Here is a 27,696-nt window from a genome sequence, read left to right on the forward strand (position 1 = left end):
GTCGGCCTCTGCGGAGTAGGCACCACTGCAGGCAGACCCTGTTGGGTCAAGATTGAAAAAAATCTGAGATACATTGTTATCCAGTGACATTACTGATGCCCTCAGTTCACCTACTGGATCGTCCAACAGTAATTCCGACTCATTAGAGTCGGTCTCTATCGCTAGTTCCTCCGCGACGTTGCTGGCTTCATTACGCTCCATGTTAATGCACAAATTTCACAATTTAACTGACTCTCGTTTGACAAAAATTTTTCGCTTCTGACAAAGGAAAAAAACAATCAACTATTGAATAACCAAAGATAAAGGACGCTACGATAGAAGCGTCAGTCCTGCCAGCCTGCTAAACAAGATGAGCAACCAGAGAGATAAATAATCGAGAAGAAAAGGGGGTAAAAAGAGTCCAGCACAGAAGAACACAAGGCAAAAAATACGATCAACATCTCAAGGGACTTCAGAGTCAATAGCGAAGAATAAATGAATATAATTTATAAGATAATGGGTACCTCTTTACCTATCCTCAATAGTCAATAACAACAAGCTTTCTGTGAAATATTGCCATTTATCTACGGATCTATCAACACAAGTTCGCGACGGTTTTTCGCATTGAAGTAGGTATAATAATTATAAGTTATATTATTTCGAGTAGTATCTTCGTTCCAACGCTGTGCTATTCCTACAGCAGTAAAGTTGGCGACTAATGAACTCGCCTGTGCATACTTGTTTCGTGGCTTGTTTAGTATATAGTGAGAATTGGTGGGGGTTGCTACTCAACCGAAATAATAGAATAAAATGGATCGGCTGGACTGACCATTTTACTAAATTACACGACTAAATTTGTCTGTTCAGACACGTTTTTTTACCAAATCACTCGCTACTCGACTAAATCACTGGAACAGTCCGTATGTTGTATGCATCGTTAATACCTTTTTTTTTCTTTTATAACAGTTTCAAAACTTGTATTGACAATACTTATTACGAGATGATTATTAGGTAAAACACCTCAAAATAATTATGAATGTTTATTTGTATAATATATGAAAGAGGTTTTTGACTACCTTTAATGTATTAAAATATATTGTCTATGTTCAAAATTTGGAATGGTTTCTCGCGGCGTTGACAAGCGGTTTAATTTTTAGTTATTTTTACATATTATATTGCCAAATCTACTGCTGGTATACTTATAAAACTGTACACGTGAAAATATAAAATGTAAGGATTTCTTTTGATTTTACTTTGTATGAAGTATTTCCGTAGTAATGTTGGTTTTAATTCGGCATCGATTGCGATTGGTATAGGTTATCTCAGAACATTATTTAATTATATCGTTTTGTTATTATATTTAAACTAAATACTACGTTATTATTATTGATTCCCAATGTTTCCAGGGCTAGGAATCGATCACCGGCCGCAGAGAAAGAAAAAGACAAGAAAAAATCCAAAGAAAAGAAAAAGAAGAACGAATCTGGATCTAGCAGCAGTGACACCAGTGGAAGGTATTCATTGTTGTTTTGTTTTTTCTCTATCATTTTATTGCTATTATGTTGGATTATTGAGTCTCATCATAGTATTAACAGACTACATCTCAATTCCTTTGAAATATTTATATTGAGTACCTACCTAGTCATCGACTGATTTATGTTGTCTTAAATGCAGTGCGGATTCTCGTTATAATACTGTTACTACAATATGATTCTTTTAAATACACATCGGGGGAAGAGCCTCAATAAATCACCAATTATACGATTAAACTAATGATACTTTCAGTTCTTCCGATAGCAGTTCATCTCGTTCATCCTCCCGCTCGAGTTCAAGCAGCTCGGGAGGGTCTTCATCCAGAAGCTCGTCCTCCTCGTCGAGCTCTTCAAGTAGTAGCAGCGGGGGTGATCGCCAACGTCCCAAACGCAAGTATGTTTCGTCAATTGATATTTAAATCCTTCCGGAATTGTATTTCGACAGCTCGTTTACAAATAAAAGTATCACCTGATAAACAAGTTAACAGTGTCCTTATCGGCATATCTCCATGCTTTCCTGGATATAGGCCTCATTTTCTTCCATTCCGTTCTGTCATTTGCCATTTGTATCTGGCGCAAGTCCCTGACGACATGAGAATGTTTGAATTTCTATGCTGTGTACACTACTGCACTTGCATAGTTTTGCAGATATTTGAATGTGTATAGAAAAGACTTGCGGAAGTCTGAACTAGTCGCTGTTTTTTATTGACATTCTTCAAGCGTAATCTGACTCCATTCATCTATACTTGTGCCATGTGGAAGTGAAAACATGCACAAGTATGCAGTTACGTTTGCGCAAAAGCAAAATTGTATTGAGTACTGATTATTATCAATACAAACGAATTTAATACATTTCTAAATATCAGTTGTCGATGTGTAATATTTGTAAGTCAAATCAACGATGCGTGAACGTGTTTAACGTAGTGTTGCCATTAAAAATATTATTCTCAGAATGCAAGTATTACTCAGCCGTGGTGTGAGCATTTATTCAATTAAACCACATATAAATATTCAATTTATATTGCGCAGTTTTTATATTGTTGCCATTGTATGTCCATTTAAAAATATAATTAATTAAAAAATGGGATTTTAAACATGGTAGCACGTTTGATTATAAAAAGTGACGATATCATCTTGAGTGTCATGTAACTAAGTCGAGGGTACCTATCGACAGTTGTCTTAACTTATCGACAACATCCATGCATGTGGCCCAAAGAATAAAATCACATACTTTAAACATGTCAATAAATTAAATTGTTTTATTAATCAGAGCCATCGAAAGCAAGAGCCCTACCAAGGATCGTAAGGAGCGAGACCGTTCTTCGGACAAGAAGAAGTCTGTACCATCTGGTTCAAGCGATAAACCGAAAGTCAAAGGACGCTCCAGGTGAGCTTATTATATCCATGTCTTTTCATATCACTCTGAATGCTTTCCTCGTTTTTGGATGTGATAAATGTTTTCTGAGCGCGCATATCCTACAATGTTGCTCGTTTCGAAGATATATTGAATATTCATGCAATATATTGTCTGCCAAAAGTAATCTGATAATAATTATAGAAATTTAAAAGTTGGTCCGCCATCTCGGTATTTTATGGGTTTCCATTGCAAAATGTCAAGTTTAACTTCAAATTAGAATGTATTAAGTATAATAAAACCTTTTCACCATGGTCTATGCTATAATACAAAATTGCACAATTATTTTGTTATGCCACTGGAAAAGTCTGCTTCAATTCATGAACCCTCCATCTTCCATAAAAGGAGGTTTTCGTTCTACATCTTTGTCTTACATCCTTAGATCTCCATCTCCCCGAGGCGCAGGATCGAGCCGTCCAAAGCGTCGCGAGCGTTCGCCTCCCCCACGTCCCCTGCGCATTCACATCGGCAGACTGACCCGCAATGTCACCAAGGATCACGTCATGGAGATCTTCTCCCATTACGGCGTGGTTAAGGTCATCGAGTTGCCGACTGACAGAACCCACTTATACGGGAAAGGGTTCGCTTATGTCGAATTCAGCAACCCCGATGAGGCCGAGAATGCCATGAAGCATATGGATGGAGGTGAGATCATTGTAATATTTGATATCGCCCATGACAGGGTGGGGAACCTGGGGTATGCAGCCTTGTGCCATTCATTGTGCATTAAATTTTGCAGAAAATAATCTCGTGTTTAAATAAATATACCAATTTAGAGGATCAACTGAAACTACTGCGTAACTCAAAAATTCAAATTCTTTCCTACAAAAAGCAGTCACAAGGTAATTAAAAAGTTGGTTAACTTTAAAACTGATGAATTTTTGTTGAAAATAAATAAATTATTGGTACCCAATTACATCACAATTTCAATAGAGGCTCTTTCTCTGTAAAATCACTTGCCCAAATAAATACACATTTTATGGCTATTGATCGGCTTGATTTTCAGGTCAGATTGATGGGCAAGAGATAACAGCAGCTCCCGTGTTGATACAATCACGGCCGAGGAGGTTATCGCCGAGATTGCAAAGACCGATGCGAAGACGATCACCTCCAAGGTAAGATTATCAATGTACTAAATTATAAGATGATGATCCCACGATGTTACCATGTCGGCTCATAATGTTGTGGGTCCCGGGTCTGGCAAATTCACATGTAGTTTGGACCAGAGTATGGACCTAATAATTTGAGCAAATGGTTAATATCCATTTCTCGTAAATACAAAAACCTGTTGATATTCATATGATTCTTAGGATCGAACATAGCTAAACTATTATGGTTTGGTTGGCAGGGTTTAATTAGAATTTAAAAACTAACCAGCACCATCTGCAAATTGTATTCTTAGTTCAATGAAAACAAATAAGTATGACTGATTAAGTTTAGTGTGCACTATTCATTTGGAATCATAACAGCCTACCTACTGCTGTCAACCCCCCCCTTGTGGGGGCCATGGTGCTTTGCATAGGGTTCATAATTATTTAGCTTTATATAACATTAACATTCTATTCATTATGGCCCTTAACCCTATCAACGCGAGCCATTTTTATTTTCAGTCAACTGATCTGTTAAAACAGTCACTATAGCTAAAATAGATCGATTTCAAATACACCAATAAATAAACTATATTCGTGACATTCTCGCTAAAAAATATCAAAGCTATGACAGCGCGGTCAATATGGCGAATGTCCAGTGTTCACATGCAGGGCACACACAAGCAAGTGCATCTCCGCATTTGTAATTGTAATACACAGGGCTGAGTACAGTAAAAGCAAAACAATAATTCGGTTGGTCGATGGTGTGCGTGCGGATGGGTAGCCGTACTAAATACCTGGCAGCCGATGAGCGCGTATTCGTACGCATACAATCCACTAACCGAGTCATTGTTTTGTTTTTACTGTACATGCTGAGTGCTAGCTGCTATGACAGATTTATCACTAAAAAATCATAGTCATCGACATTTTGTTCAAAGATAACATTCGTAAGTCGTAAACTCAAATTTTATTACTGCGTCAATTCATAATATATTTATTTTTGTCGCCATAAACTAATTTCGTCATCACTTCTATAGTCGACACTTAAGATTAGAATGTTTTAGAGAATGAATCAATAAACATAATTACCTATGGCTAAAATACTATATAATTTATGGGGCGCCGTCGGCTTCTCATTGTACATAGGGCCAGTCGAGCAAAAATCGACCGTGTAAACATGGCACTTCGTGGCACATATAAACTATAAATTATTACACACAAAAATAAATGTAAATATAAAATATGGAAGATGAACAAAGACATCCTATATTTACTGGAGAGCTAGCTGTGTGTCGATGAAATATTATTTTTAATTGAGAAGCAACAGTAAAGATTTTAAAATAAATAAACACAAACTTGCCAGGCGTGTGATAAAACCGCAAAACAATGTTTATTTTTGATAACCCTGGCGAGGCATCGAGTACGCTCGTCCATTCAATAGCGCCCGATTCAAACAACTGAATATTGAGAATTTTTTTCAAAAATATACTTGTATTTTACTGGAAATTTTTATGATTTGTTACCTGATATATCTAACTAAAGGTTTGAACTAACTTTTAAAGTATATATCCACAAGTGTCTCTTTCTAGTTTGGTCGAAAATACGGGATAAAGTCTATGGCATTTTAACATGCCAATCGCGTTGAAAGGGATTCCGTTCCGCGATATCGTGGCGTTATCTGTATCAATACATGTCTTTTAAGATATAGCATAAACACCATGATCATTCCAATCGGTGTGGACCTGTCTTATTGGAATCCCATATTCTTAATAAATATTTTCATATTGTAGATATATGAGGAATCGTCGCAGTCCCATGGGAGGTGGCGGTATGCGGCGAAGGTCCCCCCCTCGCAGGAGACCCATGCGCTCTCGCAGCCCGCAGCGACCCCGACGCCGACACTCCAGATCCTCATCCTCCAGCACCAGGTAGATCACCAAACCCCTCCATTCCGCCACATGCCACTAGATGCCTTGCGCTGTCGACTGCATGTTTTTGTTGGCAATTCAAATTGTGCCATCAGACCAATCTATTATATTTTTTTACGGAATTCACCAAGTTATGAATTTCATACATTCCTTTCTAATTAGCACTGTAAATTGATGTCATATTTTGACTTTGTGTGGTAGTAAGAGAAGCTTAAGTCTACTACAGATACATTTGAGTTGCGCACGCCGCTCATGCCCCGCCGAACGCAGTCCACTTAGGCCATACACTGATACAACAATTATTGGAAAGAAGGATTTTATTTATTTTGTCATATATTTTTCATTAATTGGCAAAAATTGTAACTTAGTCGTGGAACAGCTCTTGCTGGCCAATTTTGGGACGAAAGATTCTTAATCCTTTCCGGTCTATAAAGTATTTTTTTTTTTATTCTGGTAGGTTATAAACATACCACATAAGCGTGAAGTTCGATAGCTTTGACAGAAAATATGACATGATTAGAGCGACAACGAGCGAGAGAAAACGATGCAATAGGCTTCATGTAAGAGCAGTCAGAAATAATGATGGTAACAATAAAGAAGAATAAATCGCAATCTGCACAATTTCAAGGTTAAGTTGTTCCATTATAAATGATTTGTAATTTTCTCTGAAAGTAATGCTGCCACCGTAATTTAATATATTCTGACTATTTTTTTACTCGTTGTTTGGTTGAATCTTAACATTAGATCTAAATTTTCACCATAATGTCCCTAATGCTTTTCTGGCTTAGCACTGTCTGTATTTAAATGTGGTGTGAATGTGGCTGTAAAATATGATTAAAATAATGTAATTTTGTTAATATGTCAGCTAATGATTATTATTAATTAGCTTTAGTGAATTCATAGCATCTCATCACATTGCTGATAATCTCATTAATTCATAACTGTCAAAGTAAAAATGTATTTAACCTCTTTTATTATGGCTAGTGAATTTACCATAAAAATTGTTAGCAGTATTTTATGTTTAATATCAATGTTCTATAATGTCCCTTAAAAGTACTTAATTTTTAAAAAAAATCATTTATGTATGTATATTTTCTCACTTTTCTAATCGCTACTTATGTAAGTTCTATTTTTTTGTAATAAAATTTGTAATGAAATAATATAAATGTCGTTTCTGTTCTCAGACCCAAGAAACCCAATCCCAACGTAGCAACTTCCTCATAGACAAGTAAACAACGATAGACAATATTTCTCAAACGCCATACGACAAAGTTGTACAATGACGATTTCCGAGGACTATTTTAATTAGATTTTAAGATGAAGTGTTTATGTAAGAAAGAAAATAAAAAAAACTTATCGATTTATGGATTTTGCACATGAATACCTACCATGGGTTTTGGTAAAAATATACAGGCAATCTTGAAGTGTTTAATATGAATGTGTAAAAAAAACTGTGACCTTTATTTCAAATAAAAATTCTTAATTATAACACATGAGTTATTTATTTTTACACTATTCTGGTTTACTTCACCCACGATCATGTTGAATTTCAAACTATAATATTGTCATTTCAAAACTGAAACTCACTGAGTACCATTTATTACATTTTCAGAGACAGTCGACTTTTAAAGCGCAAAATATATTGAGGTGCATGTCGCGTACCATCACATGATGTCACAGTAAGCTGCCGTTACGGGAAAAAAAGTGTGTAATGTCGTGTTTAAAATGTTATCAGACTGATGCTCCCATCCCGTAGCGCATTTTGAACCTTTAAATGAACATTGTCAATTAACAAAATCTGCCGAAATCACTAAAACAAAAATGTGGTCACCTCACATTGTACTGCACTGCTCAATGAATGTTTTTTATCATTTTCTACATGCCTACTCATTTACGACTCATGTCAAAATCGCGTGTTTTTTGTTTTTAGTTTTTGTTGGCACTATGTATTTTCTATAAGAATGTTGTCTATTTTCTATGGTCTGCAGATTGGGTTTTCTATTCAAAATATTATCTATGGATATAATATCGTAAGTAATTTTAACGTACACACACAGAAACTGTCCATCATTGAATTTACAGAGGTGGTGATCGTTCAAAATATTCTACGAAATGACGAAACCATGGACTAAATTTGTCGGCGTGACAATACGCGACGTGCATCTCAATATAATCACAACTTAAGAGTCGTAGTTCATCCGAAAAATAGATCAATTTAATACGTATTAAATTTTGACCAAGAGATATTTATAATCTTTAAATAACCCTCGATAATCTTTTCAAGTGATCCAGCGTTTACTTGGTGGCATTCATGATAGTTTTATAAAATCTGACTCACTAATTAATAAAAATACATAATCTTTATTTGTTACTATGTATACTTGGTGATATAGAATTATTTGGAAAATTGAACAGTTAATTTAATGCTCTCAGTTATTTACGCAATGGCACTAAGTGGGTTCTACGATTGAAACAACAATACATGTGACATAACTTTGGGGTATTACTATACTTAATAGAGATTTCTTCAACTCACATCATCGATAGAAAACATATCATCTTCATCATCAAAACACCCAATATCGAAGGCGGATGTTTCGGCTGATGATATTATATGACAATATGTTTTGAAGTCGGTAGCTAGAATTTTACCCTGGATGAGATTATCACTATTCAATAATGGGACTTCTCTCGTTGTTCTGAAAAAGAAAACATGTAATATGTTATCAGCTTGTCCAGAATACAAGTGAATTACCACATTCAATACGAAGTGAAGAAATATGGACAAATATATTACAAGAAAAGATTATGTATAAGTAGTTATTCAACTACCTCACTGAAACAAACACACATTGAACCCATGACCCTCAGAATTGTATTTATATAGAGATGGCTGCTCTACCAACTAGGCCAATGTGGGTACTAAAGTGCAGTGCTACGCAACCTTTTCTCACCCACGGCATACCAAAGGCCTTCTCAGTATTCCACGGCACACCACACGTAAAACAATTTATACACCAAAACATGGACCCCACACACCGAAAGTGTGATACTCTGAAACAGCGTTTTTCAAATGGTGTTCACGGTAAAATTAATGGTATTAATTGAATGTTTAGCGATTTTTTGTATTTATTAATACATCCACTTGAATTATGGATAGTTGTTGGGTTAAGAATAATTTTATTATTTGTCGAGTATTGATATAATAATAATAAATTGTATCCTACAATCGCATGTTTTAAAATAATAATACCAGCGTAGTAAAGACTTTTTTTACTATTAATACAAATTTGTAATTTGTGCTTATCTCACTTATATGGTTGACCTGCCACACCGGCCCCCCTAGAGCCTGGGCCCACAGGCTAGAACCCTGTCAGCTCCCCCCTTGTGGTGGCCATGCCCCAAAATTACATTAATTTATGTTTTTTTACTTGATAACTAATTAAATATACAAACAACATAACACACGACGAAGAACTAAAAATGTACCTACATATTTCCATGTATTGGTAAAATATTATCAACATAATAACTAATTAATGTGAAAACTGAGTTTGTTTCAATAAACGTATAAGTTTTATATATTTTGACTTGATATTTGAAAGAGCAACCCGAAGTTCTCGGTCAAGACCCTTCAAGTAAGACTGCTTATTATTTTTAATTATAACTTGAGTTGAAAAACTTTGCTCACCTAGATATTATGTCGTAGGAAATGGGAGCTGAACTGCGGTAGCCTTGTCAGAAATCCAAAGATATTCTTTATTAATCGAAATCCAGAAAATAGCCAATGAAACATTGGCGAAGGTCAGTTTTAGCGTCCCGACGTTTCTCAATCCAACCAATTCCTCTCAAATTTGTAGAGAAAGAAGCTTCTATAGAATTTTCAGCATTGGTTGCAAAAGAGTTTCGAATCCAGTCATATTGATTGTATGAAAGTAAAGCAGCAAAGTTAAGGGGGGACATGCTCGTTGAAGGTCAAAATTGAGTTTTTATTGTATTTTCAAACCATGATCCTGGACACTCCTTAAACGTTGTAGATAATCTATTTATATAATTTTGAAGCCTTATTATCCTTTATAGTTATTTTAAACATTTGATGACTGCATAAAGTATTTTTGTTACATAAAATAGTATTCTTTTAAACCTCTCGCTCTAATGTTTTAGAATATAGTCATATTTCGGTACATAACTGTGCAGTGGTGTTAAGATTTTTTACATTTATTAATTTTTAGACGCATTTATAAAACCATTAGTATAATTTATTACGAGATAATTTTTGTAAAATATTCACGATAAAAAATTATATTGATAATCTCTTTCTTTCGACCATGTCCGATCCTAATTGGATCATATGGGCCTCCACAGAGTAGAGGTTTGTGTTGACAGATTTTGTTTTTTACGAGAAATGGATGTCAGCCACTTGCTCAACCTAGTAGGTCCATACCCTGACACACACAAATTGAAAAACAATATGTGTACTTGCCAGACCCAGGATTCGAACCTGGGACCCACGGCTTTATAGTCCAACGCTTAAGCCACTGTGATCCCAAATTTGACAAGAATTAGGCATTTTATTATTCAAAAAATCGGCAAGATTAACACATTTGAAGATGATTCTAAAGATACTTATTATAAGCTATGTCTTTGACCATTCAAGTGTGATAAACATCTTATGAATAATGATTGCTTCATAATAATTATTGACCTAAGAATACGGTAGTGTTTTTTTGAAATACGCCATTTCTTTTGGCATTCCCCAGTGGTTAAGCTACAACATACGGCCGTAGCCATAAATTGACAAACTATAATTAAAGTAGGGAGTAAAATTATGTTAACGCGCGTGCTTGAACATGTACCTAACCGAATTTTTTTTTATTTTTTTTTTTAAACGGTACATGTTCAAACATGCGCGTCAATATCATTTTACTCCCTACTTCAATTATAGTTTGTCAATTTATGGCTACGGCCGTATGTTGTAGCTTAACCACTGGGGAATGACAAAAGAAATGGCGTATTTCAAAGAAACACTACCTTATTCTTAGGTCAATAATTATTATAAAGCAATCATTATTCATAAGATGTTTATCACACTTGAATGGTCAAAGACATAGCTTATAATAAGTATCTTTAGAATCATCTTCAAATGTTTTAATCTTGCCGATTTTTTGAAAAATAAAATGCCTAATTCTTGTCAAATTTGGGATCACAGAGATTATCAATATAATTTTTTATCGTGAATATTTTACAAAAATTATCTCGTAATAAATTATACTAATGGTTTTATAAATGCGTCTAAAAATTAATAAATGTAAAAATCTTAACACCACTGCACAGTTATGTACCGAAATATGACTATATTCTAAAACATTAGAGCGAGAGGTTTAAAAGAATACTATTTTATGTAACAAAAATACTTTATGCAGTCATCAAATGTTTAAAATAACTATAAAGGATAATAAGGCTTCAAAATTATATAAATAGATTATCTACAACGTTTAAGGAGTGTCCAGGATCATGGTTTGAAAATACAATAAAAACTCAATTTTGACCTACGACGAGCACGTGGGCCGTTAAATGTTTTTGAGACGGATCCAAAATTAATTGTTGGTTTTCAATGGTGGTCTGATAGGTCCTTTGGTACATTTGTAGAGATTCTTGTCTCAACACCTACTTTATCAGAGCACGTCAATATATTTTCATTCTTACTAAGTAAGTATTGTATAATGTACACAATTCTTTGTATTTCTTTTGGGAGCAATGCGCCGCGGCATACTTAGCATTGTCTCACGGCACACCGGTTGCGGAGGACTGCTAAAGTGGCTCAAAAGAGTTTCTTCCAAAATTATTTTGTAGAACAGACGTTGCCAGACAAGTGTGACATTCGATAGTTTTGACACGAAACAAGACTGCGTCTTGAGTAATTGAGAGAAAGAGATGCAATAGGCTTGATGGAAGTATTGTAAACAATTATGGCAGTGAAATTATGATAAAAACAAAATTGAGAACTAAAAGGTTTCGAATCTCGTTCTGAAAGGTAATAACATGTATCTCATCGGACTTCTATCAAGGAGTTGTCCATAAATGACGTCCCCGTCGGGCCCCATTGCCACTCTTCATCATGAAATCTTTGACCCACTCTGTCTAAATTACGTCACATTTTCTAACATCCTCCCATTCGTTAAAAATGATCAATTCCAGTCATGAAAAAAATGAATTTCTATTTCAAAGGTTTGTGAATAAATCGCAGTTTGACTGTACGTTCGAATATATATTTAGAGTAAAAGGAAACTTACGGATATACAATTGTCATATTTTTTGGACCTTTCAATGGATGCCAAGAAGAGACAGGTGATTTGTTAGACAGCATCAATCCACTAACTGCCACAGTTAACCCATAGTTTTTACCATCTTTTTCCTGCAAAAAGGGAAAATTTATTAGTTTTATTGCCAATATACAAGCATAGTGTATCATAGGAGCCACGATGGGCTAGCGCAGTGGTCGGCAAACCACGGCTCGCGAGCCACACGTGGCTCTTTGGCCCCTTGAGTGTGGCTCTACCACAAATGACCACGTACGGACTAAAACAGTGAAAGATAAAACAGTCAAAATGTCTTCGAATATAACCAACCAGCAAATCGAATATCTTAAATTGGTTCCAGCTTTATTAATAGTAGTTGACGAGTTTTGTGACATAAATGATACAGGACAAATTTTTACGATTTATTTCATCTACAAGTAGGTAATAAAAAAGAACTTTTAGGATTATTGCCACTCAAAGGTCAAATACGTGGAGAGGATATTGCAAATGCTGTAATTGAGTGCATGGAAAAACATTATATTCCACTCGATAAAATTGTGCCAATTTCAACAGATAGGGCGAAAAGTATGACTGGTGTAGGAAAAGGGTTTGTTTCTATTTTGAAAGAAAAAAACAAGCACATTGCATCATTCGTCAAAAAGCGCTTTGTGCGCAGACATTTCCAAAAAAAAATTGCACAGTTAGTTCTTAATCATCGCCAATTTTTTTTTTAGTTAGTTTAGTACGCAGATCTTCTGCTGCATAACAGGGTACGTTGGTTATCAAAAGGAAACATTTTAAAACGTTTCGCATCCTTATTAACAGAAATTAAAGCATTTCTCCTTCAGAAGAGTGTTCACTATCCAGAAATAGGTAACGGACAATCAGTTGATCCAAAAATTTTATTTCATGGGAGACGTTACGTCTCATCTAAATCAGCTTAATCGTAAACTGTATGGGGAGGAAACACATTTTTTTCGATATTAGAAGAAGGTATTTCATTCGAAAACAAATTATCCCTTTTTGCTTAAGATTTCGAAAGAGAATCTTCGATTCACTTCCAAAGCCTGCTGAAACATCGCTACGAAAATAATTCTGACATGAATTTAGAAACAGCAAAGCGACGATAGTCTTTGTTAAAAAAAATCTCTTAATGCTACGGTAACAGAATTATTTTTTTCTCCCTTTAATGTTGACATTGGCAATTTTGAAATGCAATTGCTGGATTTAAAAACGAATAATTATGGAGCTCTAAATTTCAATGTCTCTGTGCTGATATGGACACATTGGAGAAAAACAAATATGAATATGGTTCATAGCGCAAGTAGTCTACTTTGAAAGACCTGGAGAAGGAAGACATGATGATTTTTAACACCTGGAATAGTATTCCTGACTCATAATATGATCAATTGAAAAAACTAGCGTTTGCTGTTCTTTCCCTTTCCGGTTCTACATATTCATGCGAACAATCTTTTGCAAGCATGAACCTTATCAAGATTGAAAAGTCGTCTTATTGATGAAAACCTGGAATCGTGCCTAAAATTACCCTACTTACCCAAACTTTTCAAGGAGATGGAAGGCAATTGTTAATTTGAGGAGAATTGATGTAATTTATATTTCTATTGACTTTTATATACTTTATTGATTTAATTTTAAGGATATCTTACTTACAATTTAATTTTCATCAATAAATAATATCATTATTAAGTAAGACATCAAGTTTTTTTCAGTGTAGTTTAATTAAGACTTAAAATTTTATTTAAAGTTTATTAAGTTAATAATCAGTTTCCTTACATCTATAGTTTAAAATTAAGAAATTTGGCTCTTCAAAGAAATTGCAATCTTTGTAATGTTGATATTTGGCTCTCTTGACTAATGAGTTTGCCGACCACTGGGCTAGCGGTAGAATCTGGATAAATGATGCTTTTTTAACGATTTTTATGCAATGGGTTGGATAACAACCACTCCTCGTAAAAAGTATGATAATATAACATCCACTCTGTGAAAGCACATAAACGCTCCACTTAGCTACACGACTGTCTACCTTTCAACCAACAGAAAACTACCATTTTTATTCTGCTAAATAATTTCCGCATTGTAAAATAAATTAATAGTTAATTAAGAAGGTTTAACTTATTTCATTAATTTTACAAACTTCGTATGAAGTATCTTATTCCTAACGTTGGGATTATATCCCATGGACATTGTGTACTTATAAAATGTTGTCACTATTTGCATAGCAACGTCCATAAATTGAATGTATTGTCCTTCTTCAAACACTGGAAACATTAAAAAAAAGAAAAATAAAGTTTTTTCTTGAAAAATAATACCTAAACAAAACCTTACACCTACATTATAAAATGTTGAAAGCAGTGACATACAAAATATGTGGAATTAAATATTCAATCGCATAATATTTAACTTTGAAGTTAATTTTCTTAATTTCTTGCAATATTCGTTCAATATTAAGTACATAGCTACGAAACATGTTTATTCGACATATCAATATTACTACTGTTTCATAAATAAATTAGTGAAAGTGATTATAAGCCAAGAGTTAACGAATTTATGATAATAGTAGATAAACAAGTAAATTGACTTGGCCCAACTGATCTAATTTATCTGAAAGTTGATGAAAATCTTTCTCAATTAATGAGGATCACAATTCAATAAATCACACTTTTTACCTAAGTAGATTTAAACATATACAGTACCCTCCATTCATTCATGAAACAATCGGCGTCGCTCAGCGCATCGGTTGCTCTTTCCACATGATGAATATCGGAGAAGTGCGGCAGATAATTCTCGTGGATATATCCCACAAAAGAAACTGGCTGCATCAGAAAATGATCCACAATACTTTCTGGTGAATGAGTGAACTTTTTATTGCCAATTGAATCCAAATCATCTATCACTGAAAACATTTAAGTAGTACATTCATTACATGATTTCTCTTTGGTGCCAAATCAATTTTATTGAATGACCATTACTAAATTATTATTAGGCATTTGACATATCATTACTAAATGACAATTTTTGTGTGAAATTTGCAAGTTACAACATGACTATTATTATAGTGCCTGGCATGTCAATAAATCCCCCTTGCCATTTCAAGTACATTAAATTTTATATTGGAACAACTTAACCTTGAAATTGCGCAGATTGCGATTTCTTCTACTGCGCACGAATTACATAGGGTAAATCTAATTATTGCTACCATTATTATTTCCGACTGCTCTTACATGAAGCCTATTGCATCTTGTCTCGCTCGGTGTCGCATTAACTACATCATATTTTCTGTCAAAACTATCGAACTTCACGCATATGTGTTATGTTTATAGTACTCCAATCCCAACGTTATTTCACATACTTTTCTATGTCCGTGACCCCCACTTCCGTTCTTTCACACTACATACAGTGCTATAAAATGTCAGACAATATATCGTCGCTTAAGAAACAACACCGCGGAAGTCAATTAATAAAAATTTTCAGGGGAAACAAAAAACGTCTCAAAAAATTGAAAATTGATACCTTTTAACTTATTTTTTTTTTGTGTTTAGTTAAAAAAATGTTTCTTTTAACTAAACACAAAAAAAATAAGTCAAAAGGTATCAATTTTCAATTTTTTGAGACGTTTTTTGTTTCCCCTGAAAATTTTTATTAATTGACTTCCGCGGTGTTGTTTCTTAAGCGACGATATAGAGAGATCATACTGTATTTTACAAATGAAATAGCTTTGTTTTTTTTACATAATATTGTAGGTACTTAAACAATAATAATATGTATTAAGAAAAATATACTAACGTTTGGGATTTAGGACTCTCCCAACACCATGAAGTATGGTGAGTGTTTCATCTTTCCCGATGGAAACCAGTTTGGTTCCTTTGTCATCTTTTTTTCGACGCTTTGTTCCCTTCTCAACTTTTTTATCAATAATCTGAGGGATCTTTTTCTCTATTTTGATTGCACAAGAGCCTGGAATAAAATCAATTTATTACTATTACGCAGTATTATCAATGATAAATGGAATTCCAATTATTTTACTCGGCGTATAAATTGGCGATCTGGCCAACTGACAGGGTTAAAGCTTCACTAATATCTAGAGCAGTGGTGCCCAACCTTAGTCTATTTCGAGCAAATTAAGAATTTAAAAATTTTAGGCAAGCCACACATAGAACGATGACCTTTTATTTTTTTAAAAAATCAGCACAATAGGTAAAAGAAAACACAATAATATTACACTACTACTATTTATTACTACTTCTAATCTACTACAAATTGAAAACAATACAGGACAAACAAATTTATTAATAATCAATGTGAAGACTGGCATTGCATGTCTTCGTCCAGTTTATTATACTCTGGTACATAAGGTGGTAGCAAGAGTCATACAATCATTCAGATGTTCATTTTTGTTAATCTGGATCTGGATTCGATTTTAATAATTCCATTGTCGAAATGCCACTTTCACAAAGGTAAGTTGATCCAAAGCAGGAGTTTAACATTTGAAAAGTTTCCTTTACTTGCAGATGTCTGTTGATTCATCATAACTTAAAAAAACGAATTTTTCTAAATCTTTTTTTCTCTGTAATTTTCATTGATATACTACTGGATGAATCATATGCTTCTTAAGATGACGCCCGATTTTCAGCGACTCGGCCTTTGTTAAAACTTACTGAGTAAGCCCGGTCTAGCTTGCATCTTACTCTAACTAATAGTCAGCGCATGACGACTTGCTCTGTCTGTTTTGCGTTGCAGCACCCTTAGGTTCACTATTCCAAGAACGCAAATTTAGTTTTACAGCCAGGGCAATACGGGTGAAATTCAGGAATCCATGTTAACGGTCTTAACGCATTATACCTACAAGGAAATATTATAAGACGATATTCGTTATATCTTTTGTGGTACATTTTTAAAATGACACTTGTATGGGAACTGCTCATCTAGTAGTATATCAATGGTAATTTGATATTTTCAGACATTGCTTCTATTCTATGAGTGACTGAATTTCTTGATAATTGAACATCTTCAATACCTGAAATAATTTCCTTCTATTTTTAAATTCTTGAAACAATGTTTCTGATGCAGCAAGCATTGCTTCTTTAATTATGTTGCCATCGTCAAAGGGTTTTTTGTGCATTGCAAGTATTATGTGCAATCTTAAATGAAGCAGTTGTAGCAGCACTTGATTTAGTTAAGCGTCAATTACATTGAGCTACTTTACGAGCTGTTTGTTGGCGAATTTAATAGCGGGCGATTCAGCTACTGCGATTATGATGATGACGCACAAAACTTTCCATTTGCTGAGAAGCCACAAGCCAGCGACTATTTTGACAGAACGTAGTTCGTTTTTTTACCGGGAGGTTGCTACTGCGCTCTACTGCGGAGATGCAGTAGGCCCACACGCCGGCGTGTAGCGTGTAAAGTTGAGCGGCTTTCAACTTTTCTCGGTAGAGTGTTTACAATCTGCTTGTTAGCTTGTTCGATGATTACACTGGGCGACTTTACAGGCAGATTGTAAATTCGCCAACAAACAGCTCGTAAAGTAGCTCAATGTAATTGACGCTATATGGACTTAGATAACGGATTATTACGGATATAGATTGTTGGGCAACTAATGTGGCTTTCAATTCTTTCACTTTAGAATTTCTTAAACTGCTATTAATAGGATATTCAGTACCATATTTCTGAATACACGAGCCGCGAGCCACATTAAAACGGTACGAGAGCAACAGCTACAGGTTGGGCACCGCTGATGTAGACTATTTTAATAAGTTCATTTTAATTTTGTATGGTAATAATTAATATAATATTAACCTTTTAAAGAGGCGAAGTGTAAATTATTAACAGCTGATCTTATGTCGCCTAATGAAGAATTAATAATACAATCTATGCAGTCTTGGTTTGGAATTCTGTAAAGCGAATTGAATTTCTTGCTCATCATTCCGGTCACCCTTTTCAGAGCCGTCTTCATTAATGTTGTTGAACAAGGGTTGAAACTGAAAAAAAATATACTGTACCTAGACGAGCTACATTTAGAGTCCTCGCAAAGGAAAACGTGTGAGCATTCGGCAATCTGCGGCTTTGTCGGATCAGCAGGCTTTGAAAAAAAATTAACGAAACCGGACACTGATCTGCTGAACCCGAGGATTTCTGAAGGCTTGTGTATTTCCAAAAACTCATAAGTATCAGGACTAAATGTACCTCCTCTATATGTAATTACAGTTTTATTAATATTTACAATGAAAAATAGAAACATAAGATCAATTCGGTCTAAATCAATAGAGCAAGTTGTGAAAATATTATCAATTCATTTAACAGGTTCTTAAAAAGATAGTTAAACCAATAAAGTTCTCTCACCCAGTTCTAACTTAATACTTTGGACGCGGAAGACGCACACGGTGCGTAATGACCAGGCGGCCGATCGATGTAATTAACGTGCATTTTAAAGGGGGCAATTAAAATCTCATTATCTATTCAGCAGCGAAAGCGTTAATGTAAGGTAGGTATGTTTTATTAGTTTTGAATCCAAATATTTAAACTGTTGGTATATATGGTAGAATAGAATATCTGGGTTGCGATTACATAAACCGATGGATCGAGATAATATAGCAATACCTATAAGAGAAACAATATACATTCGTGATACCTGATAACAATTTCGTTACCCACCTGTTTAAAAAACCCCCCATGAAAAAAATCCCCCCGGCATTCGCCCTTCTCATTTTGAAATATTGGAGGATTCAATTAAATATGATAAAAATAATACATAGGTACCTGTCAGATTGACAAATTTTGTAATGGTGTTAATATACCATCGCATCTATTCTATACACAAGACTGCTTTCGGTCCGCTACGGCAGCTAAATAGGGTAGGAAAGTATCGAATTATTAACACTTATTGTAATAATTACAATAATTTAGTTATAATTATTGTTACAATACGTGCCATGTTTTAACAGGACCTCTTTTGGCTGTGATAAAGTTTAGACCGAGATAGACAGTTTTGACTGTTCAGCGGGTCTATTCTATACAAAAGGCTGCTTTCTTCCGCTAAAACCGCTAACTAGGGTATGTTTGTATCAAATTATTAACACGTATTGTAACAATTATAATTAGCTGGTATTAATTGGTGCAATAAATTATATATTTTAACGGCATGCCCCCTGCCTGTGCTAAAATTTAGAGCATGAGCGATAGAGAGAGAGCGAGAGAGACAGTTTCGACTGATTAACTGATTACAATACAATTACAATTATAATATTTCAATATAAAATGTATGTAAAAAATACTAACACATTATCACGTTAGCACGTTAGCGGTCGATAGTCGCCTTTTGTATAGAATAGACCCGCTGATAGCTAACTTATTGTAATTGTTACAATAAGTGTTAATAATTCGATACTTCCCTACCCTATTTAGCTGCCGTAAAGGCCGAAAGCAGTCTTGTGTATAGAATAGATGCGCATGATTCAATAAAAAAAATCCTTTGCCTTAATATTGTACTTAGTTTTTGGGTTGTTCAGCAATCGCTGACATTGTATAGTGTTTTATAATATGCCCTCTCATATCCATTCGTCTAGCAAGTTTGGCTTGCATACACTTGTTCGAACATCTGTAAAAGATTATTTAACACCCACGGACACAGGTCACAAATTTTACTTCAGAGGCAAAGATACTGGGCCGGAAAAAGGGAAGGCCATTGAAATACACAGAAATTCTGACAATATTAAAAAGGACGACAGACTACATTTAAAAACGTCTCGGCATCCAATATTCGATCTAGTCGCAACTAACACACTAACTATCAGCCCCTTTTTACTCTGAGTAATGTTCTCTATCATCTTATCCGAATCCTTTTTAACAAAAACTTAAATTGGCGTTCGCCTCACAGTACAATTCAATATATTATTTCTTGAGCCCGAAGACAACCGAAAAACCAAATATGAAAATCCTTTATGTATTTCAGTAAAATGATCATATTGCTTCACTTGTAAATCAATTTGACAGACATGATGTATTGTTTATAAAGAAATTTATTTTTATAGGAGACGAACCAGAGATATGCTAATACCTTCACCATATAACAATTTTATTACCTGATATGGGTAATACCGAATTTTTCTTGGACATCATTAGGAAACAGATTCCAAAGCATGTTGAGACCACCATCACGAGTGTCGGGGCAAATGAAAATTAAAGGAGATTTTCCTCGCTCGCGATATTTCCTAGAATAAAATAATTACAATTATATTTATTATATGGTTAGCCATTTTGGAAGTATTAGAATTAGACTATCATGTTTCAGAAAGAATTCCTTGATACTTAAAATAATCAGTGGCCACATTGTTGCATCACTGATTACATACACAATCACTGATTTAAAATTAGAGCAGTCAAATATATATTAGTTTTTAAAGGTCTGTCAAAATAAAATTCAGGACTCCGGCTAACGAATATCAAAACGTCTTTCAAACATTTATGGTGTGATTTTGAATATAAAATACTATTACATTTATCTTTTTTAATGATTGGTGGTGAAAGATGATATAGCAGACAGGCCGGCAACATTCTTGCCATGGAGAGTGCAATACAATTTTATTTTAAATCATGAAGGGCATATTGTAATATTTTTTAAGCATTTAAAAGTTTAAAAAACATGTAGTATCAAGCAAAAACAATTTTTAAAGTGTATATAGGCACTTTAAAAACGTTTTGTGGGCACCCACAATGTTCGCAAGCTGTGATATAAAATAACATATGTTTTTAAAAACATGTGGTACTGTTGGAATGGCACTCGAACACTATTGCTAGGTTTCACTCCGGTTCGGGCTTTTCTAAATTACAAATTGAGGGATCAAGTTCCAAAATAATTTCCACTTTAATAGCTTTGCCATTTTTTTTTCATATGCCCTACAATCCAATGGTTTCAAACAGATTTTTTTATGAAAAATTCATTTTTGCCACTTGCTCAACTCATTACGTCCATGTTCTGCGTCTAAACACACATTGAAAAACAACTTGATGTCACCAAATGAAGATATCAGTTTACCCTCTTCCTCTATCAGATAATTTCAGTTTTAAACACTCGTATGAAGGGCGTTTTTGAGAATTTGGAGACGTGATAGCCTTCTCTTTTTTTCATATGAATCCATCGGTGTTTCTCTGAAGACTATGGATTTTTTGTTTATTCCGTTTGCAGAAGTCGGACCAGCTTTTTTTATTTAGTCAGATTGACAAATTCTTTGTAGCGGTCGAGGCACTGTCATGTCTAGGCCGCCGTAATAATTAAAACCTTGTAAACTTACTGTTTAACCTTGATAAATGTGTAAACTATAATGTCCGACTAAATGTGGGCTACGTAGTCGCTGTATAATCTATCTGTGTTTTCATTTATACAATAAAAATATACTTTCTTCTAGTCTCTTGTGCTTGCCATAACATTTCTACGAGAATTTTCCGGACCCAGGATTTGACCCAAGACTTAATAAGCGAACACGCCACCGGGCCATTGCACATCTTTGCTAATAACAGATCTAATGGATACTGCTCATATCAGTGGCGAAGGCTCCATACTAAGCGATTATTTAAAGCCTACCTTCTAAGAAAACTATATCTTCAAGTATTTATTTCAAATTGCAATAAATTAAAATATAGAATATTTTAAAATATTAAGAGTCATCTATTGTGTGAATTTGAATGTAGATTGGCCCGACTGTGTAAATTAGCCAAGTTTAGAATCAAACCAAAAATTACAAGCGAGTAGCGACATCTGTTATTTTTCTTTGAATGACGATTGTCGATTATTGACTTCATAATCGAAAATTGTTTTCTATACTTATTATGATTCATCTCTTCAAGCAAGTCTACAAATTTTATCGCGTTTCGGAAGCGTTCGAGTGACCGCTTCCAACTCTTTTTGCAAAGTTTATTGTCTATGCCTGCCGCTTTAAATAATAATAAATAAATAAGATGATTTAAAAAAATAATGTCTATTGGGTTCAATCAGATATAATTATTTAGATTAGTTCAGTCATAGACAAACATAATTTATATCGTTTTAATTCAGTCAGATTGTTGTTCAAAACATGGTGGTATAGTTTTATTTTGTGAGACAATTCTGTGATTTATTGTATTCTGAATGTGGATAGATTATCTTTTTTTGTACCCTAAGTCATTCGTCAGTGCTTCAAATACAAATTATTTGTAAAAATGTCTAGTTTTCCAACTGAAATTGGTCATTGCTGTAGTACGGATCAAATTTTAAAAATATCGTTTTCAAGTTTGACGTTTATCCAAAAATCAGAAATTATCAAAGCTGGAAGATCAACCATTCATTTAAATTTGCATACAGCAAAAAAAACTTATGTTAGACATTTCCACAACAATTTATATGACAAATATTCGTTTTTGACTGGCAGTTGTCAATTAAATAAACTATATTGTTGGCCATGTATGCTTTTTGCCACAGATAACTCTGCGTGGAATTATTCTGGTATAAGTGATTTAAATAATTTGACAAATTCAGTGGTAAAACATGTGACTACAGAAAAACATTTACATTCCATCGTAAATCTGGAATCTTTTGGTAAAACTAGAATCGAATTTGCCGTTGATAAACAACAAAAGGCAATTGCTAGAGTACACAATGAGAAAGTCGACAGAAACCTTAATATAATGCGTAGATTGATAGATACAACAATTTTTTTGGGTAAACAAGAATTATCTTTTCGAGCACACGATGAAAGTGAATCATCAAATAATCGTGGAAATTTCATAGAATCTCTTCAATTTTTATCATCTTACGATTCTGTAATTGAAGGACATTTTAATTCATTAAAATCTTCGTGCGCCTTTTCTGGATTATCAGGTGAGATTCAGAATGATTTAATTTCGTCAATGTCATCCGTAATTATTTCAGAAATTAAGGCTGAAATTGCAGAAGCTAGTTTTGTTTCTATAATGATAGATGAAACACCAGATATTAGTCGCCGTGAACAGTTAACAACCATTTTGCGATACGTTTCAAATAATTCTGTAGAAGAACGATTTTTAGGTTATGTAGACGTCAGTTCAGAGAGAACTGCCATTGTTTTGAGTCCACATGTATTCTCCATATTAGAAAAGTTTAATTGTAGTGAAAAATTGGTAGCGCAAAGTTATGATGGGGCTGCAGTAATGTCTTCAGAATTAAACGGAGTTCAATCAAAAGTTCGAGAAAAATGTTCTATGGCCATATTTGTACCGTGCCATGCTCATATTTTAAATTTAGTTTTATCTAGATCCGTTGAAAATGTTGCGGAATGTAAAAAAATTTTTGGACACATTAATAAATTATTGAGTTTTTTTAATACATCTACAAAGAGAAGTGCATTGCTCAATGAAATAATGGATCGCCGTCTTCCAAGTGTTGCATCGACCAGGTGGCACTACCACTCTCGTATACTTAATGTAATACATGACAATAGATCTGATTTCATAGCGACATTCGAGACAATACAGAATAATTCTTCTAAATGGGATGAAGATTCTTTAACCTTTGCAGATGCTTATGATAGTAAATTTAAAGAATTTGAATTTAACTTTTACTTAGGAATATTCTCCGAAATCTATGCCCGAACGGCTATTTTATTTAAAATTATTCAAAGTAGAACTGTAAACATTTCTTATTCGATTAAAAAAATTAACGAATTTAAAAAATGGTTAGAGACCGACATCCAAAATAGTTTTAGTAATTTATATAATAAATATAAAAACCTCTGTGAACCACCAAAAAAACGTCGCAGAAATGAATTAAATGATGAGCAATATTTTAAAATCATTTTTAAGGAGGTTTGCGATAACATTTTAGTGCAAATGAACGATAGATCTGTTTCATTTGAAAAATTAAATTTTTTAGAATTACTTGAACCGACTCTATTTAAATCGTTTAAACGAAAATTTCCAGATAAACTATTTGAATCCCTGAAAAACAGTTATTCTGGTATTTTTGATTCAAGTCAATTGAAAAACGAACTTAAAGTCATTTATCTTTACCAGAATTTCAAGATTCAAATTTAAGAGAGTTGTTCGAATATTTTAAAAACAAAAAATGTCTAGTGGAAGCTTTCTCACAGACTTATAAACTAGTCAAATTATTTTTAACGCTACCGACCACGACAGCGACGGCAGAAAGGAGTTTTTCTACTCTAAAACGTGTCCACACATATTGTCGAAATACTCAAAATCAAACTAGATTATCGAATCTTTCAATTATAGCTATTGAAAAAGAATTATTAATTCAATTAAAACGTGGGCAAACATTTTATGATGATGTTTTAAAAAAATTTCTGCAGAAAAACAGACGAATTGACTTAGAGTACAAATGATCATATAGTAAGCCTTTATATTAATTACCTACTGAAATATCTTGAAGTGTTTTGAATGGCAAAATGACAACAACGGCTTTTTTCAAAGCCACCAATGATATATTTTTGGGCGTATGTTACGTGTATGAATGTTTATGAAAATACATAATTTAAACTCATCGCTCAATTTTATACCGTCGGTGAGCTATTGAAATTTCAACGATTCAGTGTGGCGTTGTCATTAGTGTGCACATATTTTTATTCATCAGTACTAATATCGTAAGTATTATCTTCTTATTTCCTGTAAGTATACCTTACAAGTGTGCTATTTTTCTCTGATCTCTACAGCTTACCTCTTCCCAAAAGTCACCCTTCGCCACTGGCTCATATATATCTGGCTCGAAAAGGTGCAAATTCTACCAATGTGTCCATTTAAATATTGCGATTTTATATTATCTAATGCAGTGTCCATTATGGTTAATACCTACAATAAATCAATAATGAAATAATATATAGAACTTACTGTAAGACATTGGAAAATTCGGAAGAGTCTCTAAGAAAACAATTGGGAAAGTCTTCAACGAGTAGAATTCTTTGGGCATTGCTATCTCCAAGTAATGATGGATAGCATGAGGCTTTCAGCAAAAAATCTGCGAATTTATCTGCTTGTTTTTCTTGAAATGAGTAACTATTTGCACCTAAAATAAATAAATAAACTTCATTTTAAAACAAAAAACATACCATTGAACTTCGAACAGCCCTACTTTAAATCAGCTTTTCAGACATACAAATATATATGTGAAGGAGACAAAAGGCTAAAAGATACACATCGACACATCTCACCTTCACCTGTAGGAATCATTATTTTATGTAATTAGACTCATGAGACTAAGAAGTCACGATAACCACATAAATAACAAACATTACCTTAAAGAAGTATGTCATTTTATGTCTTTTTAAATGGCCAATACTGTATATTATTCGAACATTATGCTGCTATAATAATGTGAACAAACTTGCATTTAAATGGTTTTTCACTAATACCCAGGTGTCATTATTCTTCTTCTTCTTCGATGGCGCTACAGCTCAAGTCGAGCCCTGGCCTCCTCCACCGCTGTCCTCCAGCCGGAACGGTCCTCCGCACGTCCTTTCTAGTTCCCGACCTTTAGCAGCGGTGTCATTATTCTATGTATCTGTTTTTAATTGGTGTAATATTCTGCTCACAATAGAACAGACATCACATTTAATTTTTTTATAAACTCCAATTTTCAACTGACAGAGAAAGTGTGCTGAGGAAATATCGTCACTGTTCTGGCAGAAAACACTAATACGAAAAAATGCCATATTGAGTTAGTACCAAAATGTTCCTTATTTCAAACTTTACCGTCTGTAAACCTTCTTAATAAATAAACATTTTAAAGTCATCCTTTTTTACGATTACTTAATAAACTCACATGATAGACCATTATTTCAAACATTTTAACAACTCATCAAACATTACTCAAAACTAGTATTCTCCAGTTAGTGTGTTCTGCCAGAACAGAGACGATATAATCTCCTAAAAGGGGCAGAAGACTGAAAAGGTTTAAGAAACTCTGTAATCCAGACAGTATGACAGTTAAGTTTTGCTTGAGTTGACCTGATGCAATACACAAAAGAAGAAGACGCATAAATTAAGCAAATATAATAATAATGTACCTAGATCTCTTAGATACTCGATGTCGATAGGAGTAACCCATTCACTTAGTGTTGTCTGCATCTTTTCGGCAATCAATTGTACGGTCGTAGTCTTTCCACTTCCTGATGGTCCACTCAACAAAAGCATGGACCCAGAATTTGATCGTTCGCCGAGTGCTTTGTTCAACCAGTCTTGCAGCTCTTGGATTTTTTTGCTGTTCACAGCCAATTCGGACACATCTTTTGGACCGAATTTCTCGATCCAGTTTTCTGACTGGACTTCTTTAATATTGTACGTACTCTGGTTGCATGCTGACTAAAATAAGGAAAATTTGTCATTATTTATTGTATATATGACGTGAAATGAGTCACTTAAATGTGTGATTTGGCAATTCTTTCTGATTGATTAGCTCATTTGATTTATGAGACGCATATACAAACCGATATATGTCTCAGGGTCAACCTCCTGAAAAGTTTAGTCATTTGAGACTTCCTTACCTGACTTCAGATAGTTCATTGGAATGACCGGACAATTATTAGTTGAAGGCACTTTATGAAACATTTGTGGCCATATCTATTTAATTCAAACATCTTGAACTCTCATATATATGGCGAACGAATGACTGGTGTAGTGAGGCCGCTATATGGATCGTTTCGATTAGGTAATTCGCTAATGACGTGTCTTATTGTAGCCAGTAAATATTACTTTTTTCTGTAAAAACACTATTATTATATTGAAATTTATAAATATTTACCATTGATCTTTTGCTCATGTCTGAATCAGCGTAGTTTTTGTTTTCCAGTTCATTTTTTGTTTCAATTAAGATTGTTTTTGTGGATTTGACATCATTGCCAAATTTAAAAACAGGAACAAACCATTTGTGATCCTATAATGTAAAATTATCGTTTTCATTCTCTCATATTTATGTGTCAATTTTATTTGCTGTATGTATAATATTATGTCAAGTTTGGGTAAAGATACTGACGATACCTACCTACTAAAACAACCTACTGTAACTAAATTATAAATAAGTAGTTTGTGGTTTGTTTTTAGGTTTGAGAAGACCACAACCACAAAAACAATATTGAGTCCCGTAACAAAGTCTGATCAAGCATTAAAGTGTGTATTATAAGACAAGCAATCTACTTTTCATGTTCAATTATAACATCATAATCGATGAGCACAGTAAAGTTGATTGTTAAAAAATATTTTGGTAATTTTATTACCTTCTTTGGTTTACTACCAGCCTCCATTTCACATACAATGTATAATCATCAACCGAATAAATGATTTTGGTGATGGTTTCGTAAAAATGATTTTCAGCATTTACGTGAATAAACAATATGCAACGAGTAGATATAGAAAACACTCAGATTTGAATTTGACACATTGTAAAATTGTTTATGGTCAAAAATGAAGCTATATTAGTCT

At 33.9% G+C, this 27,696-nt stretch overlaps 2 protein-coding genes across 2 annotated transcripts; one reads left to right on the plus strand and one right to left on the minus strand.

Annotated features, from left to right (window-relative positions):
- The first annotated feature begins 1,094 nt into the window (after window positions 1–1,094).
- RnpS1 (RNA-binding protein S1) lies at window positions 1,095–7,430 on the plus strand. The gene is made up of 8 exons (XM_085944189.1): window positions 1,095–1,209; window positions 1,386–1,493; window positions 1,765–1,905; window positions 2,782–2,898; window positions 3,308–3,570; window positions 3,932–4,040; window positions 5,804–5,941; window positions 7,126–7,430. Coding segments are annotated over exons 1-8 (918 nt in total). The 5' UTR covers window positions 1,095–1,207; the 3' UTR covers window positions 7,166–7,430.
- Rad17 (Rad17 checkpoint clamp loader component) lies at window positions 7,356–27,664 on the minus strand. Its single transcript, XM_085944188.1, has 10 exons — window positions 27,492–27,664; window positions 27,020–27,151; window positions 26,286–26,580; window positions 25,111–25,285; window positions 20,340–20,468; window positions 18,058–18,239; window positions 16,045–16,215; window positions 14,955–15,154; window positions 12,235–12,356; window positions 7,356–8,640 (listed from the first exon to the last, which is right to left on the minus strand). Exons 1-10 carry the CDS (start codon window positions 27,516–27,518, stop codon window positions 8,469–8,471), a joined length of 1,605 nt encoding a protein of 534 aa, XP_085800314.1. The 5' UTR covers window positions 27,519–27,664; the 3' UTR covers window positions 7,356–8,468.
- Window positions 27,665–27,696: the final 32 nt, after the last annotated feature.

This window comes from Rhyacophila brunnea, unplaced genomic scaffold, assembly GCF_057557595.1.
Source record: "Rhyacophila brunnea isolate RB1 unplaced genomic scaffold, BYU_Rbru_1.0 scaffold_17, whole genome shotgun sequence".
NCBI lineage: Eukaryota > Metazoa > Arthropoda > Insecta > Trichoptera > Rhyacophilidae > Rhyacophila > Rhyacophila brunnea.

Excerpts from the sequence above, each read along its gene's own strand:
- RnpS1 (XM_085944189.1), top strand. Across the intron at positions 1,494-1,764 it reads AGCAGTGACACCAGTGGAAG|TTCTTCCGATAGCAGTTCAT; the intron begins GTATTCATTGTT and ends TGATACTTTCAG. Across the intron at positions 1,906-2,781 it reads CGCCAACGTCCCAAACGCAA|AGCCATCGAAAGCAAGAGCC; the intron begins GTATGTTTCGTC and ends TTTATTAATCAG.
- Rad17 (XM_085944188.1), bottom strand. The coding sequence starts at position 27,518 with ATGGAGGCTGGTAGTAAACCAAAGAAG. Across the intron at positions 27,152-27,491 it reads CTGGTAGTAAACCAAAGAAG|GATCACAAATGGTTTGTTCC; the intron begins GTAATAAAATTA and ends TTTACATTATAG. Across the intron at positions 20,469-25,110 it reads GAATTTTCCAATGTCTTACA|GAAATATCGCGAGCGAGGAA; the intron begins GTAAGTTCTATA and ends ATTTTATTCTAG.